Below are 17,790 nucleotides of genomic sequence, written 5' to 3' on the forward strand. Positions count from 1 at the left end.
CACCTCACGAACTGCTCCTCCTCGGCAGCTCCAGATCAGGGCTGATAACTTAGTTTATCTGTGGAGGGCAGGCAGAGAAACAGCGCAGAGGAAGCCTGGCCCTTTGTCTGATGAAGGGGAGGGGGCTGGGGGCCAGCAGAGAGAGACCTGCTGTGGGCTCTGTGTGTCCTTGCCCAGCCCCTGAGCCAAAGCTGCTCAAAGAGGTAGAGGGCTCTTCGCTCCTGTGTGTGCCACACACTCCTGCTGGGAAAGCTGCTGGGAGGCTGGAGAAGGAGTTTCATCCAACCATGTTTGCCTGAAGGGACCGTGGTGGGGCCAGAGCAGAGTGGATCTGGCTTTAGCTGTGTGGCTGTGCTGCTGCTTTGCTGTGTTTTCCTGAGCAAATAGTACTGCAGCTTTTGGAGTTGGACCCAAAAATTGAGTCCTGGCAGGAGAAGGCAAAGGTTTCACCTGGCCCCACAACCTCTGCTGTTGGCTGAGCCTGGAGCAGGGTTGGTGTGTGGGGAAATGCAGACCCTGGGCTGTGTCCCCTCCCTATGCACCATCAGGGTATGGGAGACTCTGCTCCAGGTGCCCCCTTGGACCCTCCTGCTCTGTATGGGCACCAAGCACAGCGAAATCGAGCAGAGCATCTTCTCACCCAAAAACAATTTTGAAACTGAAAGCAGGGAGGGGAGCAGGCAACGTTATCTCGCCTCTTTTTAACGGCTCAGATAGGAAACAGCCTTTCATCGCTCCCAGGGTGAAAGGCAATTTACATTTCAAGAGGTCAGGACGAAGCGTTTTCTCTTTACCATCTGAAATTAGTTATTAAAAGTCTATTTGGAAACAAAACAACGCATGCACGGTAAGATGGCCTCTGCAGGCTCGAATTAACTGCTCCTGTCATCCCTGATTTCCCTGGCTGCTGCCGGAGGATGCTGGATCGAGGAGGTACAGACACTGCTGGAGGTGCAAATGGGACAAAACCATGAGCTCCTGGCTGTGGCTGGAGCTGCCTCAGGGGGTGGGTCTCCCCTGGGAATCAGGAGCTTTGCACCCCCTGCCCTGTCCTAGCTTGGCTCTGGTTAGGTCACTGCAGTGAGGATAAATCCATACCCATCTCCCTGCAAACACTGCTTACTTCCAGCTCCCAGGCTCACCCTGGAGTGGGACCTCAACCTGGCTCCAGCAATCCAATCCTGCCTAATAAAAAGCCTCTGGCAGACCGAAGCTTGGCCAGGGTTCACTGGGCGCTGGTGCTTTGTTTTCTCAGCTGCTGCCTCTGCCCTCACCGCTGCCGCTTATTGATACCAGAGTTTGCATTAGCAGGTGCACTCTGGGATATTCAATTACCTATAAAGAGCTGGAGCAGCACAAGGCATTGCTGGAGGGAGCAAGGCGGTTGGTTTGGGGTTTTTTTTCCCCTTGGTTTTGAGTGTTTTGCTTTGGTTTTTAACGTGCTTTTAAAGGAGACTTGAGGATGGGTAAAGTGTTGGCTTTGAATAAATAAAAGACATAAGTAAAAAGTGGAGTGAAGAGGGGGAGAAATAAATAAATAATCCTGTTTATGAAATTGAACAGCTGGGTAGAAAAAAAATGATCTCCGGGAAGAAAGCAGCTCCCAGGGCTATTTTTAGCTCTTTTGTTTCTTCCCCCCTGCCACCCCCACACAGGCTGAGGGTTTGGTGTGTGTCAGTCCTGCTGTTCTCCCTCACCTTCTGAGTGCCAGGTGATGTGCTTTTTTTAATTATTTCTTTTTTCCTTTTTTTTTTGTCATTATTTATAGCAGGGAGATTGGGGGAAGGGCAGCAGCATAAGAGGAGGCTGTGCTGTTATCACCCTCAGCCTGGCTGAGGAAAGAGTGGGGCAGCAGGGGCTATACCTCTCCTGCAGCTCCTATCAGCAGTGTTGGTACCCCAAAGCTGGACACGGTCCCCCCTTTGCTCCTCAGCAGCTTCAGGACCTGCTGTAACCCCCTCAAAATTCCCTCTGCCTCGATCCTGAGGGGCTGCAGTTGCTGTGCTCCCAGCAGCTCTGGGGCAGAGGTCACATTTAGTGCATTCTCTCCTTTGTGACCCCCACACTGTTGCAGTGACAGGGCTGGACTAGCCCCTGGAGATCCATCAGGTCTTTATCCTCCCACTAGGCACCATCATTCCTCAACCCACCCCAACAATGCTTTCCTCCACCACCCTCAAAGACAGTCAGTGCTGCAGCCTTCCCCTTCCCAGCCATCCCTCCCAACATCGAGATCCTCCCTCAGCCCCAGATCTCCCATCACATCCCTCCTGGATGCTCCTGCTGCCCTAGGACCCTTCTTCCCCCCCTCTCCCTTGCCCCCAGTCCCCCCCTCAGTGAGCATCCCCATGGGCTCCAATCTTTGTGCCTTTATGGAAGAAATACATAATTCTTTTATTATTCAATTAGGAATTAAACACACAATCAGGTGATCGCTTTAAGAGGATTTCCTATAAGGCAGGATTTGAATAACGGGACTGTGAGTAATATATTCCCCTAACTGGTTTATTCCTTTATCAGATTTTTTCCCCCTAAGCACTTTAATGCATTTACTTTCCCATTGTCGACACTTTTCTCCGCACTCTTCCTCCCTCCCCAAGCTTATGCAAATCCCTGTAAGGCGTTTAATGCGCCGTGTGTGTCAATAGTGCCCAAATCTTCACGACAGCATTAGGCTTCATGCATGCCCCGGCTGATTAAGGGGGTGGTGGGGCCAGCCTGGCTGCCCAAACCCCCTTTCAGCCCCCGCCATGGGGCCAGGGAAGGGGCCCCTGCACTGAGAGCTGCATTTTTGTAGAGAAAAGGCTGGAGCTGAAAGTACCTCTTTTTCTTCTGCAGGGCGGAGTGTGAATAGGCAGCGCGGGGCTGCCCTGTCTGCCGCTGTTTGCTGCCCTGTCGCTCAGCTTTCAGGGGGTGTGGAGGTGTTAAACTGGGGGAGGGGGGATGTCTGTGGGTGGGTGGTGAGTGGAGGGGGAAGAGGAATGTGGTAAAATAACCCATGAGCCAATATCAGCATTGATTTTTGTGTGCATCACCTGCCCATGTGGCAGCGGGTGCATTGCCCCTGGGTGCCCACCTGCCCCCCGGAGCCCTGTGGGAATGGCTTTGGCATCACTGGCAGGAAAAGCAGGGGGTTTTTCCCCTTACTGTGCCACCAAGGGCTGAGGTCAGCTCAGCCCATCACCATGCCCAGCCCCCCTTGCACTGCCTCTTTGCTTTCTGAGGTGGCCTGGGTTGTTGTCGTGTGGGCCTTATTTTTAGAGGGGGGAAGGGGATTTAAGAGCTTTCATGGCCATGGGGTCTGAGGTACCTGGTGAGTGAGGGAGAAACCTGGAGCCCCAGCTCTGGGGGGGCTGTATTTGCCCCACTCACCTTGGTGGAGCATTCATTGTGAAAACCTACTGGCAGCCTCTTGAACACCAGGGAGAGAGAGGTGTGGTGAGGAGGTCGGCATGTGGTAGCACAATGGGAATAGCAAAAAGGGCTGTCCTGTAATTCCTGGTTTTCCTGTTGCCTGAAGGTTTTGTGGCTGCTGGCGAAGGCCCTTTGTGAGCCCAGCATAGGGGAAACTCTCCATCCAAGGGTAACCATCACCATTTTCTCCTTCCAGTGAAAAATCCCTCTCAGCCTGGGTCTGTCGATAGCCCAGTGAGTGGGAGCGAGCTGAACTGGCCCTTCCTGGCGTTGTTTCCTCTACACCCACCACTGATTGTCTCCTGTTTCACCCTGTCCTGCTGCTCTGCCTGTGCATGCAGCAATTATGCAAAGTTGCAATCAAGGAACTGAATTAGGAGCTCATCTTGGATTAATTAGTGACAGATGTAAATCTGTTCCAACAAAGAGGAACAAGGGGAGTGTAAAGGCCATGGGTATCCTTGCAGGGTTTCTCCATCTCTCCCAGGCTGGTTTCAGGGCAGGAGGGATGCACAGAGTAATGCCTTGCAGGAGAATTGGGGCATCCGTGTGGAAGAATTTGGTTCTTGGCCTTGGGATGAGGGCTGGGTACCCCAAAGCTGATGCTCAGCCCTTGCATCTCCCTGGTGCTTTTAAACTCAGAGCTTTGGACTTAGAGCATCTCCTCCCACCCCAGTTCTGCTGCAAAGCTTGGGGGAAAACCATTTAATCCCTGCGGCCTCCAGTGCTGAGCTCCCGCCAGCACCAGGGATTTCTGTTCGCCTGCAATTGGCTTGTGACAAACCCCTCCACTTGCATTGAACAAATTCCCTGGCTACTCCCTGCTCCTTGCAGGCCCCAATAATCCCCTAAGTGTGACTCTGGCCAAGAGGCAACATCCCTGATTAATCCCTGCCGTCTCTGTGCAAAGCCACTGCTGCCAAGGATGCTCCCAGTGCTGGCACGACACGCTCGGCCGCGCTGGGAGCAGACCCCGGGGAAGGATGCGAAGGATGCAATGCTATTTAAAGGAGCTTTTCCAAGAGGGGATTGGAGGCTTGAGAACAGTCTTCTCTTCCCATGAAGCGGAAAAGATGGATGTGCTGTGCTCCCGGGAGCACTGAGCATGGGGGTGTGGGAGGGGGAGTTCAGATGTTTCATCCCTTTGCCTGGTCCCCTCCGCTCAGCAGTCACAGGGGCAGTGACACTCACCCTGGCTGGTGCAGAGGGGACACCCATTGGGCATGAAATGCTCCAGGCACCCTGGCAAGATGAGCATGGCTTGGTTAAGGAACTCCTTAACCAAAGGATGGTTTGTGGCTGTGCCCACAGGGATGAGAACAGCAGGGACAGCCCCTTTCTGTGGTCCTCAAGGGTTTAAAGTTGTGGCTCAAGATTTTTCACAGTGTGATTGGACCTTTCAGGTGTGCAGACATCAAAAAGGTCTCTCCTTCCCCTCACCTCTGTGCCAGCAATGATTAATAAAATTTGACTCTATTGAAAAGGCAAGAAAGGAAAAAACAATACAGGACATTTCTGGAGACCATCCTAATCCAGTGTCTTGGAGTCAAATGAATCAGCAGCGTCTTATTCTGCTGGTGGGATTAGTCAGTGTTCATCCAGGCTCCCAGAGTGTGAGGTGAGGCTCTGCATAGCAAGGAGCAGTGGCGAGGTGGCCACAGGGTGTTGGCTGCTTCATGGAGCCAAGCAAATCCCTCCTCATAATCCTGCAAGTGCTGTGGGGCTGCTCCAGCTCGTGCTGGGAGCTGTGGGACAGCAGAGAGGGGCAGGACAAAGGGAGCAGGCAAAAATACCTCTGAAAATCTGAGGTGAGGGTGAAGGATGCTCTGTGGCTGTTGGATGTGGGGTGCAGGGGGAGGCTGCAGGATGGGCCTGTGTGCATGGGATGTCCCTCCTGCCACAGCATCATGCCTGGCTGAGTTTCCTGGCTGTTAAAGTGGGTCAAGCAGAAACCCAAGGAGCATCCAAGCTCACCAAACTGGACCCAGCTATATGGAAGCTGAATTATTCAGGGCCAGCTTAAAAAATTGAAGAGCCCAGGAAAACTCCAGAAGAGCCCAGCCCATGGGACTCCCCATACCCCTGTTGGGCAGAGGCAGCCCATGCTCAGGGGCACCTTGGGCACTTTGGGATGGGGGACAATGTCATTTCAGTCTAACACAGTCCTTGGGTCTGGGGAAAGCAGAGAGAAAGCACTCAGAGAAGTTCACATAGATTCTGTAGTCCTCCATAGCCCTCCATGCTGTAGCAGTTTCCTCAGGTGCCCCAGCAGGGCTCTGTCACACCCACAGGCAAAACAGCTGAAAGGGAGCCCCTTTGTCTGCCAAAATGAGGATCTCTTAAACATGTAATTTTAGACAGTATGCAAAAAGTCAGGGGCTTGTTCCTTGCCATGAGGTCTTTGGTTGCAGCAACTCCCCATTGCTCAGAGAGTACCACATCCAACTGGGAGCTGAGATGTCCCCCCAGTGCTGTCACTTTTAAAGTACCCCCTGTGGTTTTATTCCTGGGGCTTTGGGATGGGGAAAACCAGCTCATGGGGAGAATCCCTGTGGTGAGTAATGCTGCCTGGCGAGTGCCGGGAAAAGGCGGGTGCACATATGCTGCAGCTCATCCTGCTCTTTTCATGGAGCATTCACACTGTCTGGGTGCCAACCAGCAGCAGCCACAGCCAGGGAACCCCCATCACAGTTAGCCCCTTTTCTTACATTTCCAAGGCACCTGGATGGAGTCTGGCATAGGGCAAGGGGACATACCCTAAGGGCAGTGAGGTGCTTTGAGGTTTTACAGCAACACTATGAAATTAGAGCTGAGCAAACCCAGCCGAAGCAAGCAGGCCAAAAAATGCCCCCATTTCACCAGTGTGCCGAGCAGTGCAGGTGCTCAGCCCAGAGGGGAGTGGGGAAGGCTGAGCCCCGGCTCCGGTCAGAGCTCGGCGCAGCAGGCGGGTGTGCTCTGAGCCAAACTCTGGCTATTTCAGCCAAGGAGAAAAGATGGAAATTTCCACCTGGCCTGTTTTCCTCCCTGCGATGAATTTGTAGGAGACCCTTTGCTCAGACCCACTCCCGACAGAAGGGCTGAGGCGGCACAGGCGGTTTTGTCTCTAATTTCCTCTGGCGTGAGCAGCAGCAGCAGCACATCCCACCGGCCCCGCGCTGATTTACACAACGCAGCATTTATTGACTGCGAGGAGATTGTAATTCACAGCCCGGCGCGGTGCGGTCACAGTGTGCGAGCAGAGATGGCTCCTCTCCTCCTTCCCGCTGCCTCCATCCTCCCGTGCTCCAGGTGGGGAGAGCTGGTCCCCCACGGCTCTCACCCAGTTCAGTGCGAGGGGGCACTTGCCATGTCTCTCTATGCCTTGCTGTTCCTGCGAGAAAACAAGATAGCATCGAATCCCAGTGACAGAACCTGCCGCCTTGGCCAGCTCACCCAGCCCAGGCGAGGTGGGGACACCCGCGGGGTCCCTGCCTGGAGCACCCGCCCTGAGGACACACATCCCTTCTCTGCACAGACATCCCCACCGCCCCATGCTGCTGATTCCCCTCCTTCTCTGTTTCCACTCTCTGGTTAGGCTGGGGAGGAGAAACCCCCCAGGTGCTTTCTCAGAAAGCTGGGGGACTGTTGTGTTCTGCTATCCAGAGCTGCAATCCATCTATCCACCCGTCCTTGCTGACCCATCCAGCCCCTCCTGCACCAAAACCTTTCACAGCGCAGGGATGACCCTCTCCCTACAAAGCTCATGCCCTGAATATAATTACCGATGCTTTCTTCCTAATTAATCTCCCTTGCAATTAGCTCCGGGCCTCCAAAATCCCCCTAAGGCCCCTACAGGCAGTACCTACATACGGCACCTATAAACGGTACCTACAGGCGGTACCCCACAGACCGGGGATGGGCGTGCTCCGCTCATCGGGAAAGCCTCTCCCGCGGCCCCGGGGCCGGTGTGGGGGCTCGGGGGAGGAGCGGGGGGCCGGGCGGAGGCGGGCGGGAGGCAGACCCGGGGGAGGCAGACCCGGGGCCGCCCCCGCTTCTCGCCGCCGCCGCCGCCGCCGCACTCGGTGCCGGCCCCCTCCCGGCGGAGGCTCCGGTATGGCGGGGCCGGGGGCCGGCGGCCGCCGGGGCTGAGCGGGGCGGGCCAGCGCAGCTGCCGCAGAGCCGCCGCGGCGGAGAGAGGTAAGAACCACCGCGACCTGTTGGGTTCGGTCGGGACCGCCGGGGAGCGGGGGGGAGAGCGGGGGAGCCGCCGCCCCCAGAGCCCCTACCCCCCTGAGCATCCTCCCCAGACCTCCCGAGCATCCTCCGTGCGCGGCCGGGCCCGGGCTCCCTCCGCTCCCGCCCCGGCCAGCAGCTTCTCCTTCAGCCCGGGGGACGGGGGTTTCGGAATGGCCCCCGGTTATGGCAACTTTGCCCCTGGCAAGATGCCGGGGATCTTTTTGGCATGGCAAAAATCGTTTCTCTGCCCTAACGGGGAGGCTCTGCAGTGCCCGGGGGTCACCCAGAGCCGAGGGGCAGCGGGGCAGGGGCTCCCCCCGGGTTAGACCCGTGCCCTTGATGGACAAACACCCCTGCCCCCGCGCTGGGTGCAGAGGGGCGGCAGGGTGTAAATCCGCAGGGGCAGATGGATGTAAATCCAATGGGAAGAGAAAATCTAATTTCCAGCGGCGCAGGGATGATCGGGCGAGCGAGGCGCAGAGTGCCGGAGGCTGGTCCAGCTCCGCGGCTGGGCAGTGCATCCCGCATCTCGCTCTGCTTCTGCCCCCGGGAAGTTTGGGCCACACACAGTAGGTACGAGGCGTTTCCAGTCTGCATATTCTCCAGCTGGGATTTCTGCTTTGAAAAAACCCTGCAACAGGCTTTCCCGGCATCCCAGGAGATGCTTCCCACTGGGTTTTATTGCCTGGGGTGGCACTGGGGTGCTGGATGAAGGGGGATCACAGCCAGCTCCTCGGGGAGCAGCGGGATGGAACAGAGTCTCCAAACAAAACAAGTCCTGCTGGGTTGTTCTGCCCTCGGGGCTTTGGGATGGGGGCCCTTGGGGCCCACCCTGGTGTGGTGCAGGGCAGGGATCCCAGCCCAGCCCCCAGCCCTCCACCAGTGCTGTGATCTCGGTGCAGCCTCAGGGCTGTGGCAGTGCTGCCCTGTGGCACCGTCCCTGCAGGGAGAGATGCATTTTAGTCTCTAGAAATGCCCTCACAGGGTCTGTGGGCACCATGTTTCCCCCACCCCAGGGGTCCTCCAGCATTTGACCCATCCTCGCAGCTGGGGAGATGCTGGAAAACCTCTCTGCTCCAGCAAATGCCATGTCTGGCAGGGAGACCAAAGAAATCAGTGCCATTGATTTTCCCTCCCCTGCCTGCCTCAGCCTGCTGCCTTGGAGGAGATTGTTTTTCCCCATCCTCCCTGGATGCCTGGGGGCTCTGCAGGAGGTGGGCTGGGGGCAGGCTGGCATCCAGCAACCAGCACCAGGAATTCAGTGCCATCCTGGGGGCACCCTGTTTTGGGTGTTTCTGGTGGGGTTGCTGGAGGATATCAGATGTTTGGGGAGCTCATTTTGGGATGCATTGAGTGTGGATCCTCTTGGGCATGATGCTGAGGTCTCCCTGGCAGCTCTCTGAGCACGTCCATGTTGTGGTCCCTCAGAAAAGCAGATCAAAACAAAGCAAGGTCTCATCCCATCCTCTCCCTGAAGGGGCTGCAGGAAGTGTGTCTGCCCAGGCCAGTGGCTCTACCCCAGCCCCAGACACCAGAGATGCTGAAAAGGGCATAAACCAGAGCAAGCTGTGCTGCCTGAGGAGCGCAAGGGCTTCCCAAGGCAGCGGGAATCTTCCCTGCAGCCGTCCTCCATGAGTGGTTTTAATCCATTAATTTCTCTAATTGCTTTTGGAAATCACAGCAGTGTTTGTCTTCAGCAGCATCCCAGGGAGGTGCTGAGCCAGGATGGGGCGAGGGCTGTGCCTTGGGGCTGCTCATGTGGATCTCCCACAGGCACTGCCTGCCACACCAAACCCAAACTTCTGCCCAGTGTGTCAAGGGATCCCATTCTCCCCAGGGAAATCACCTTTCCAGGTGGAAAAGAAAAGGGAGCCATTGTGATACTCTGAGGTGGGGAAGGCTCAGGGCCACCCACATGCCATCGTCCCTTGCAGACCCCTATCACCACCCAGGGGATGATCCCCAGGGGGAACACAGGAGCTGGGACCCACCTGTGTCTCCCGGGGGTGTCACTGCCCGCCCTCCCTCCCTCCCTCCCTCCCAGGCTGGCCAGGATGGGCTCGGTGGGGGCCGAGCGCTTCAAGGAGTTGAGCCCGGCAGGGACGCCCGAGGGCAACGTGGTGATGAGCTTCAGCTTCGACAGCTACCAGCTGGAGGAGGACGAGCTGCAGAGGGGCAGCCAGGCCAAGGGCATCCTCACCTTCATGGAGCCAGGTGAGGGGAGGCACAGCCCGAGCTGACCTGCAGCCAGGACGTGGGTTCCCTGCTGGTTTTCCACCCATTTAGGAAATTCCTGGGTTGGGTTTAATAGCCACAAGTGGCCTAAAGTGCCACAAAATTGCCCAACAGCTTTTTTCAATGCTCTTTGTGCCCATGTGAACACCAGCACATCCCGTGGCAGTGGGCTCTGTATGCTGCCAAGGAGTTGAGGGTTTGTGCCCTGAGTCTCCTGCTCGTCTCACCCCCAGCCTGCAGCTTCACCTTTCTCCATGCAGAGTTCAGGAGTGCTCCTGGGATTTACCCCAGCCCTGCTCCATATGCTGAGGCATTCCTGTCCACCTCCACATCTGCCTCAACCCCTCCTGCACCTTGACTTGGGCTGTTACCTGCACTGTTCCCTCAGCTTACTCAGCTGCAATTAAAACTCATCAGCCCTCGAAGCCCAGGTGTTTTCCTGCCTCCTGGGTCTCCCACTGAAATGTCTTTATTTAGGGAAGAAGTTTCTCAGGGCTAGGGCTGTTTATTTGAGAGATCTATGAGGTGCTGGATTATGGAGTCATCTTTCATCACCCTAAGACTGGGATCTGACACAGGTCCCAGAGGTGCAGCAGTGTTGCTGTCACATCTCTTTCTCTTTTTTTCCCCTTTTGGGGCAGTTTCTGAGGATCCCGAGCCCCAGGACCGATATCATGGGATTTATTTTGCCATGCTGCTTGCTGGGGTGGGATTTCTCCTGCCCTACAACAGCTTTATCACCGATGTGGATTACCTGCACCATAAATACCCAGGTAGGTCTCCAGCAGCTGCAGCACTTCTCTGCCACCCCAAACCTGGAGAGAGCTCAGCTGCTCTGCCAGGGGAGCTGGACCCCTGTCCTCCCCATCACCTGCCTCTCTGCAGGGACTTCCATCGTCTTTGACATGAGCCTCACCTACATCCTGGTGGCCTTGGTGGCCGTCATCCTCAACAACGCGCTGGTGGAGCTGCTGAGCCTGCACACCCGGATCTCTGTGGGTGAGTGGGGGTCCTCACACCCCTCTGCAGTCCTGTCCCCAGGCTGTCCCCCTGCCACCATCTCTGTCTCCCTCCCACAGGCTATCTCTTTGCCCTGGGACCCCTGCTCTTTGTCAGCATCTGTGATGTCTGGCTGGAGCTCTTCAGCCGCAGGCAGGCCTACGCCATCAACCTGGTTGCTGTTGGGGTGGTGGCCTTTGGCTGCACAGGTATGTGGGAGAGCAGTTGGTGCTGGGACATGCACAGCTAGGAGTGGGAAGCAGCCTCATTCAGGCGCCATGGCCTCCTGGGACAACCTCTCTCTCTCTGATCACTGTGAGCTCACCCTCATGTGCCTGCTCCATCCCTTCCACCTCTCTCCAGGCACCAGACTGTGCATTGGTCACCAACACCACTGATCTGGGCCACCATGGTGGCTTCCCAGGCCCCGCACCTGCTGGCCACTCCTGGTGGGAACAGACTTGGTAGGGCATCCAGGGAGGGAGAAAAAAGCCTCTGGCTTTTGGAGCAAGGAGGGTTTGGGAATGCTACAGCTTTCAGCTGGCACAGCACATGGGCTCCCACCAGGGTTTCTTCCCCCTTTCCAACATTTCGGTTGCAGCAATAATCCCTCCTTCTCCCCTCTTTGTATCTCTCTGAAGTGCAGCAATCCAGCTTCTATGGCTACACGGGGCTGCTGCCCAAGCGCTACACGCAGGGAGTGATGACAGGCGAGAGTAAGTACCCATGTCCTCTGCCCATGTCCATGTCCCACCACATGGCCTTGCTCAGAGGGACCCTCCTTCACCTTCTCCTGGGTCCCAGTGAGTCACACCTGGGTCCTTGCTGTCCCCAGCACAGCCCAGCTGGGCTGCCAGCAGAGCAGGGACCCTCGGGGTGTTTAATGGTTTCTAAATCCCTGCACTGCCACACTAATTCGGGGGTTGAGGTGTCTGCCAGGAGCCGCCTTCACCACCCCAAAATCACTGCTGGCAGCTGCTCCATACTGGGAGGCATCACATCCAGGCAGTGGGGGGATGATGGGGGTCCCTGCTCTGTGGGACTCAGCAAGACCCGGTGCTGACAGGTCTCCCACACCACCAGGCACCGCCGGCGTCATCATCTCGCTCAGCCGCATCTTCACCAAGCTGCTGCTGTCAGACGAGAAGGAGAACACCGTCATCTTCTTCTTCATCTCCATTGGCATGGAGCTGACGTGCTTCATCCTGCACCTCCTGGTGAAACGCACCCGCTTTGTCCGCTACTACACAGAGGGCTCCCGCAAGGGCCTGCCTGAGACCCGCGGTGCCGGCGACCCCGGCACAGGCTACCGCGTCCACCATGACGTCACCTCTGAGGACGTCCGATTTGTAAGCCAAGGGTGGGTCTCCCTGCTGCCCCTTGGGGTCCTGCCCATCCCTGGTGCTCAGCAGTGCTGTCTCCTTTGCCCCCACCAGGAGAACCGGCAGCAGGGGCAGCCGAGCTCCCCCCAGGGCAGCCCAGGCCCCGAAGCTGAGCTGGCTGGCAGCGGCACCTACATGCGCTTTGATGTTCCTCGGCCCAAAATCAAGAGGAGCTGGCCCAGCTTCCGAGGTGGGTGGTGGGGCAGTGGCCATGGGTGGGTTTGCAGCATTTTGTGGAGTGGAATTGGTGATTGGTGATGCAGAGTTACAGGGAAGGATCATCCCCAAAGCGGAAGAAGGGCTTTCGACAAGGGCATGGAATGACAGGACAAGGGGGGAATGGCTTCAAACTGACAAGAGTGCACTTGGATAATTAGGTCGGATATCAGGAAGAAATTCTCCCCTGTGAGGTTGGGAAGGCCTGGCACAGGTTGACCAAAGCAGCTGTGGTTTCCCCCATCCCTGGAAGTGTTCCAGGACAGGTTGGATGGCGCTTGGAGCGACCTGGTCTGGTTGAAGGTGTCCTCACCTATGGCAGAGGGGTTGAAACTGGATGATCTCTAAGGTCCCTTCCAATCCAAACCATTCTATGATTCTACGATCCCTTTCCTAATGATGTGCCTAAAACTATGGGGCAAACTCACCTTTGGAAGCCTCCCTGGGGGTCAGGCAAAGCTTTCAGGCTCTGCAAGGGGAGCGCTGCAGTTTTGGCTGAGCTGTGCTGCCTGTCCCTGCCAGACATGCTGCTCTACCGCTATGTTGTGTCCCGGCTCATCTGGGCCTACATGCTCTCCATCGCCATGACCTACTTCATCACGTTGTGCCTCTTTCCCGGGCTGGAGTCGGAGATCCACAACTGCACTCTGGGGGAATGGCTGCCCATCCTCATCATGGCCATCTTCAACCTCTCTGACTTCGTTGGCAAGGTAGGAGAGAGGCCACCACCAACACACTGTGGGTCTGTCCTCCTTTTGTGTCCTCTTTCTAAGCCACTTGGCTTCACTGAGGGTCATCTCCACCCCATGGCTACCTAAACACCATGAGGCTGCTCACCTACCAAGGCTGGGCCCCTCCAGCAGTTGGTCTTTCCACCATTTCATCTCTTCGCTGCCCCATTTTGGGCACTGTATTGCCCTCCCCAGCCTCCTCACCCCACTCACCCTGGTCTTTGACCCTCCCTGCAGATCCTGGCTGCCCTGCCCTATGACTGGAGAGGGACCCACCTCCTCGTCTACTCCTGCCTTCGCGTGGTCTTCATCCCCCTCTTCATCATGTGTGTCTACCCCAACGGACAGCCCACCTTCGGCCATCCCGCCTGGCCCTGCATCTTCTCCCTCCTCATGGGCATCACCAATGGCTACTTTGGCAGTGTCCCCATGATTCTGGCTGCAGGGAAAGTGAGCCCGGAGCAGCGGGAGTTGGCAGGTAGGACTGAGCCCTCATGGGAATCCCGTGTGGGGTGGCCAGAGCAGCCTGACACCCGTGTCCCTTCCCACAGGGAACACCATGACCGTGTCCTACATGACAGGCTTGACGCTGGGCTCGGCTGTGGCGTATTTTGCCTACAGCCTCACCAGTACCTCCCACAGCACCTGTTTCTACACTGAAACCTCCAATGGCTCCTTCACGCTGGGATACTGAGGTCAAGGGTGGGGCAATGGGGAAAAGATGGGACCTGCTTCCCACCATGGTCCCCACCGCCCCACCTGGCCCATGTCCCTCCTCTGGGAGCAAGCCTGGAGCCAGAAAGCCACCGCAGGGTGGACAGGGACTGGCATCCTATTGGCACAGGGCTGTGGCATCCCAAAATAGCCCGTGCTGCCCAGCCAGGTACTGAGCAGGGCCACTTCTTGGGGTGACATTCCTCCCACCCCAGGGGACAGTCCTGTTGCTTTTGGGGGGCTCCCCATCAGCAATGTGCAGCTCTCCATTGGAGGCTGGGGATCTCCTGTTTGAGTCAAGCCATTGCCAGGAGGAAGAAAATACTGCCAAATCCCCGAAGGGATAGGACCAGTTGTGAGGAGGACGGAGATGGGAGGGCTGGTGAGGAAGAGAAGAGCAAGAGAGGAAGGAAACACTCCTTCAGTCCCCCGTGGCTCTGGGAAGGTTGGTCTCGACTTTACATTGATGGTCTCGACTTTACATTGATGGTTTTCACCAAGAATGGTTTGAAATCACAGTCCCTCCTCTAAATATGCCCAGCAAAGCATAGAAGACTCAATTCAGTTCTGCTGGTTGGGAAAAAAAACGGGGTTTTTTTTGATTGTGTCTTGTTTCCCCCTCCCCATAACTACAAGAGAGGCAGGGTCTTGCCTCTCCCTCACCCCACACTGTGAATCTGCCCCGTTGCAATGGGGCAGGGCGGGTCTCAAGGCTACAGCACTGCCAGTGCCACCCATGGGCCACTGCTGAGCTTTGAGATTTATTGCAAGGAGCATAAGTGAACCTGATTAAATGATTAAATGTCTTTGAAATGAGTGCTGGTCTTTAGTTGTGCCACTGGCACTGCTGGCACTTGGCTGCTAGTGAGAGGCTGGGCTGGCAAACACACACAAGGTGATGCTGCTGCCTCTCCTGTGGGTCCTGGGGTGCCCCTTGTGCTGCTTCCCAGCTCCAGGGTCCCTATTGTCACCTGGGGTGGCATTACTTGTCACTGGGTCCCATCAGACCCCTGCCAGCCTGCAAACTGCTGCAGCAGAGGGAATGGGCCAAGAGGAACAGAAGGCCTCTGGAGCAGGTGCCAACACTCCTTTTTGGGACCAGCGGCACCTCGTTGTGCCAGAAGTTGGAGGGTGCCCCCCAACCCAGGGAAGCAAGCCCAAGGAGGCAGTGAGTGCCAGGCCTGGCACCCCGACCCGGCTCCCCCCCCAGCACTGGAGGGTCTCACCGTGCCAAATTTCCTTCTGGCTGAAGTGCAGCTCACACCAAAAAGAGCAAATCCAGCATTTCATCCTGAACATGTGGTGCCACAAGCTTGGTGGCAGGGAAAGGACTCACACCTCCAGCCCACACCCACCAGAAACCCTGGCCCTGGGGTTCCATCCTGTCCCTCAGTGCCACCACATCACACTGAGGGGTTCTCCTCAAAAAAGCCATGTGGCACCTGGGTTAGGTTTTTCCCCAGGGCAGGAGCTGAGCCAAAAAATGATCATTGCCACCAAGGGGAGAAAAACCCCGCGAGACAAAGAAAGATGCTTTGTTGGGTTGCTTTTTTTCAATTAATTTTTTTTTATGAAAAAAGATCACACGGAGTTCTCCAACAAACAGAATGCCAAAAAAATTGTTTTAAACAAAACATAAACAAAACAAAACAAAAAAGACAAAAACCTGGCTCTCCTTTCCTCTCGATTGTCTGAAATATCCTTGTGTTCCATAGAAGGCAGTGGGTTTTAAGTGCTTTCTATTTAACATTAGCATAAAATCTCTCTCGCGCGCTCTCTCTCGCTCTTTAAAATATGCTCACACAATTTGCTTCTAGAAGTACAGTACACTTTGAGCGTGGGGGGTGTGCCTGTTCCCAGATCATTTACAATCACAATCCAACAGGAAATAAAAAATAATATTCTAAACGTCAGACTGTGTTCATTTCTGCCGTTGTGGGTTTTTTCTTTTTTTTCTTTTTTATAATTTCATAATTTTTTTCACAGTTTTAAAAAGTTTATATTTATATATATATATTTATATTTATAATTAAAAAGTTGAATCCATTTAAAGACTTATAATACAGGAGGGCTAAAGAGTCTTTTGGTACATTAAAACTGTACAGGCTAGAACCGTCACTGTCCGCCGTGCCGAGGCGCCGGTGGCCCGGGGTGGAGATGGTACGAGCTCAGCACCATGTGGTTTGTTTAAAGGACGAGGGGTAAACTCTGCAGAGATGTCCCTCTCCCCTGAGCCCTGGCCTCCAGTCTCTGGTACACAGCTGGTACCAGGGCGGAGAGTTTCCAATCTGTCCTTGGCTTAAGTGTCTCCCCACCGGAGCCTGGGCTGAGCCGGGCCCTGCTCCGCGTCCCAGCGATCTGTAGTGCGAGTCGGTAGTTGCAAAGATCAGTGCGTCTCTTGGAGTTGTGTTTAAGTGCAAGGATGGTGCATCGTTCTCCTCCGGTTCTCCCCCGGTGTCCCCTCCAGCCAGGTGTAACCCTGGAGCAGCAGTGGTGGTGCCACAGGTCCGGTGTGTGCCCAGTGGGAGCAGACGGCAGGTGAGCTGCTCTGTGGGCAGTCTGGCCACTGGATGGAGCGAGCTGAGCGGTCCCGTCCCTGAGCCCAAGGTGACAGCGGGGCTCTGGCTGTGGGAACACAGCAGGCAGGCACAGCTGGGTTCACACACTGTCTCCATCCAATCCCTTCAGATGGGCAAAGGCTTCCCAGCAGCTCCACGTTTCTGCTCAGCCAAGGCTGGGAGGGTAAAGGTGGGTGAGGGATGCCGGAATCCAATGTCCTGTGGTCTTCTCTCCTCCAAGCACCGAGCAGCAGCTTTTCCCAGTCATTTCCTGCCCCTTCACTGCATGCTCCAAGGCAAGTTCTTTGTTTTCCAAGTGTCACCTCCCTCTCTGGGTGCTTGCTTCCCCCAGCACCTTTCCAGGGCAGGAGGGATGCAGAGTGACAGAAGAGGGTTCAGACTGTTTGTTCAAAGCAGTGGGAAGGCAGCACCCCAGTTTGGATGTTGGCTCCTCTTCCACCTGGCTCCTCCCAGCCCACAGGATCTCTTCTGCTGGGGCCAGCCCTGCCCCATTGTGCTCCATGCTGCCAGAGGGGCCTCCAGGGAAAAGGAACTGCAAAAGGCGCTGAAAGGATCGAGACAAGGCGCTGAGAGAGACTCATCTCCTTTCTCTTTCACCCTGTCCTTCCTAAAGGGTCATGCGAAAATAAGCAGGAAAGGGAATATAAGGACGGAGAGGAGCGCACGCAGAAGGTGAAGGGTGGGTGTCCTTCCACGCACGGGCGGCTTCTGAGTTACTGATGGGGGCAAATGACACAAAAGGGATCCCTCCTGCCGGGGGGTCCCGCTGGTGAAATGATCACGAGACCCATGTGCTTTCCTGGACCAAAAGGAGGAAGGGAGAAGTTGGTCAAGTGTCACCTGACTTAGAGCCACTTCCAGAAGAGCCTTGGGGTTTGGTTCAAGCACCACCACCATACCCAGTGGCATCTTCCTCGAGTCCTGTAACTGCTTCCCAACCCCTTTCCTCATCCCTCTCCCTCCTCACGTCTCTCGCGCTCTCCTGTCTGTAGTGTGACACAGAAATGAGCATTGAAAGAAACAATCATGTCGTCTGAACAGGCACGTCCTCAGGTTTGTCCCGTCGCTCCCAGGGGGTGGCACGTGTCCCCTGGGCGGTCAGCAGATGACAGGGACCCCGTCAGTGTTGAAGATCATGCCCGTAGTGGGCTCGTAGGTCCCTGCAAGGTAGTAGAGGTCCTCACTGTCTTGGTATTTCTTCGTCTTTAGCATCTGCTCATATTGATCCAGACCAACAACAAGACACTTGTGTGAGATGGTCTGGACATCGTTTTCATCCACGTGAGAGGACTGGTAGAGGGCTCG

The 17,790-nt window shown here is 55.9% G+C and overlaps 2 protein-coding genes across 5 annotated transcripts in view; one reads left to right on the forward strand and one right to left on the reverse strand.

The window, feature by feature from the left end:
• The first annotated feature begins 7,436 nt into the window (after positions 1-7,436).
• SLC29A4 (solute carrier family 29 member 4) lies at positions 7,437-15,819 on the forward strand. Its single transcript, XM_071571382.1, has 11 exons — positions 7,437-7,590; positions 9,674-9,843; positions 10,506-10,637; positions 10,750-10,863; positions 10,944-11,072; positions 11,505-11,579; positions 11,947-12,212; positions 12,300-12,435; positions 12,984-13,171; positions 13,430-13,670; positions 13,744-15,819. Exons 2-11 carry the CDS (start codon positions 9,684-9,686, stop codon positions 13,884-13,886), a joined length of 1,584 nt encoding a protein of 527 aa, XP_071427483.1. The 5' UTR covers positions 7,437-7,590; positions 9,674-9,683; the 3' UTR covers positions 13,887-15,819.
• The window catches only part of TNRC18 (trinucleotide repeat containing 18), a 54,956-nt gene continuing 52,603 nt past the window's right edge, over positions 15,438-17,790 (reverse strand). For all 4 annotated transcript variants that reach the window (XM_071571378.1, XM_071571380.1, XM_071571379.1 and 1 more), the window contains one exon: positions 15,438-17,790. In XM_071571378.1, coding sequence (XP_071427479.1) covers positions 17,584-17,790 — 207 coding nt within the window. In that variant the 3' untranslated portion in view covers positions 15,438-17,583.

This window comes from Pithys albifrons, chromosome 16 (genome assembly GCF_047495875.1).
Source record: "Pithys albifrons albifrons isolate INPA30051 chromosome 16, PitAlb_v1, whole genome shotgun sequence".
NCBI lineage: Eukaryota > Metazoa > Chordata > Aves > Passeriformes > Thamnophilidae > Pithys > Pithys albifrons.

What these genes read in the sequence shown, in the direction of transcription:
- SLC29A4 (XM_071571382.1), top strand. Translation starts at nt 9,684, where the DNA reads ATGGGCTCGGTGGGGGCCGAGCGCTTCAAGGAGTTGAGCCCGGCAGGG. An exon ending in CCTCACCTTCATGGAGCCAG is followed by an intron (nt 9,844 to 10,505) that starts GTGAGGGGAGGC and finishes CTTTTGGGGCAG; the next exon opens with TTTCTGAGGATCCCGAGCCC. An exon ending in GGGAGTGATGACAGGCGAGA is followed by an intron (nt 11,580 to 11,946) that starts GTAAGTACCCAT and finishes CCACACCACCAG; the next exon opens with GCACCGCCGGCGTCATCATC.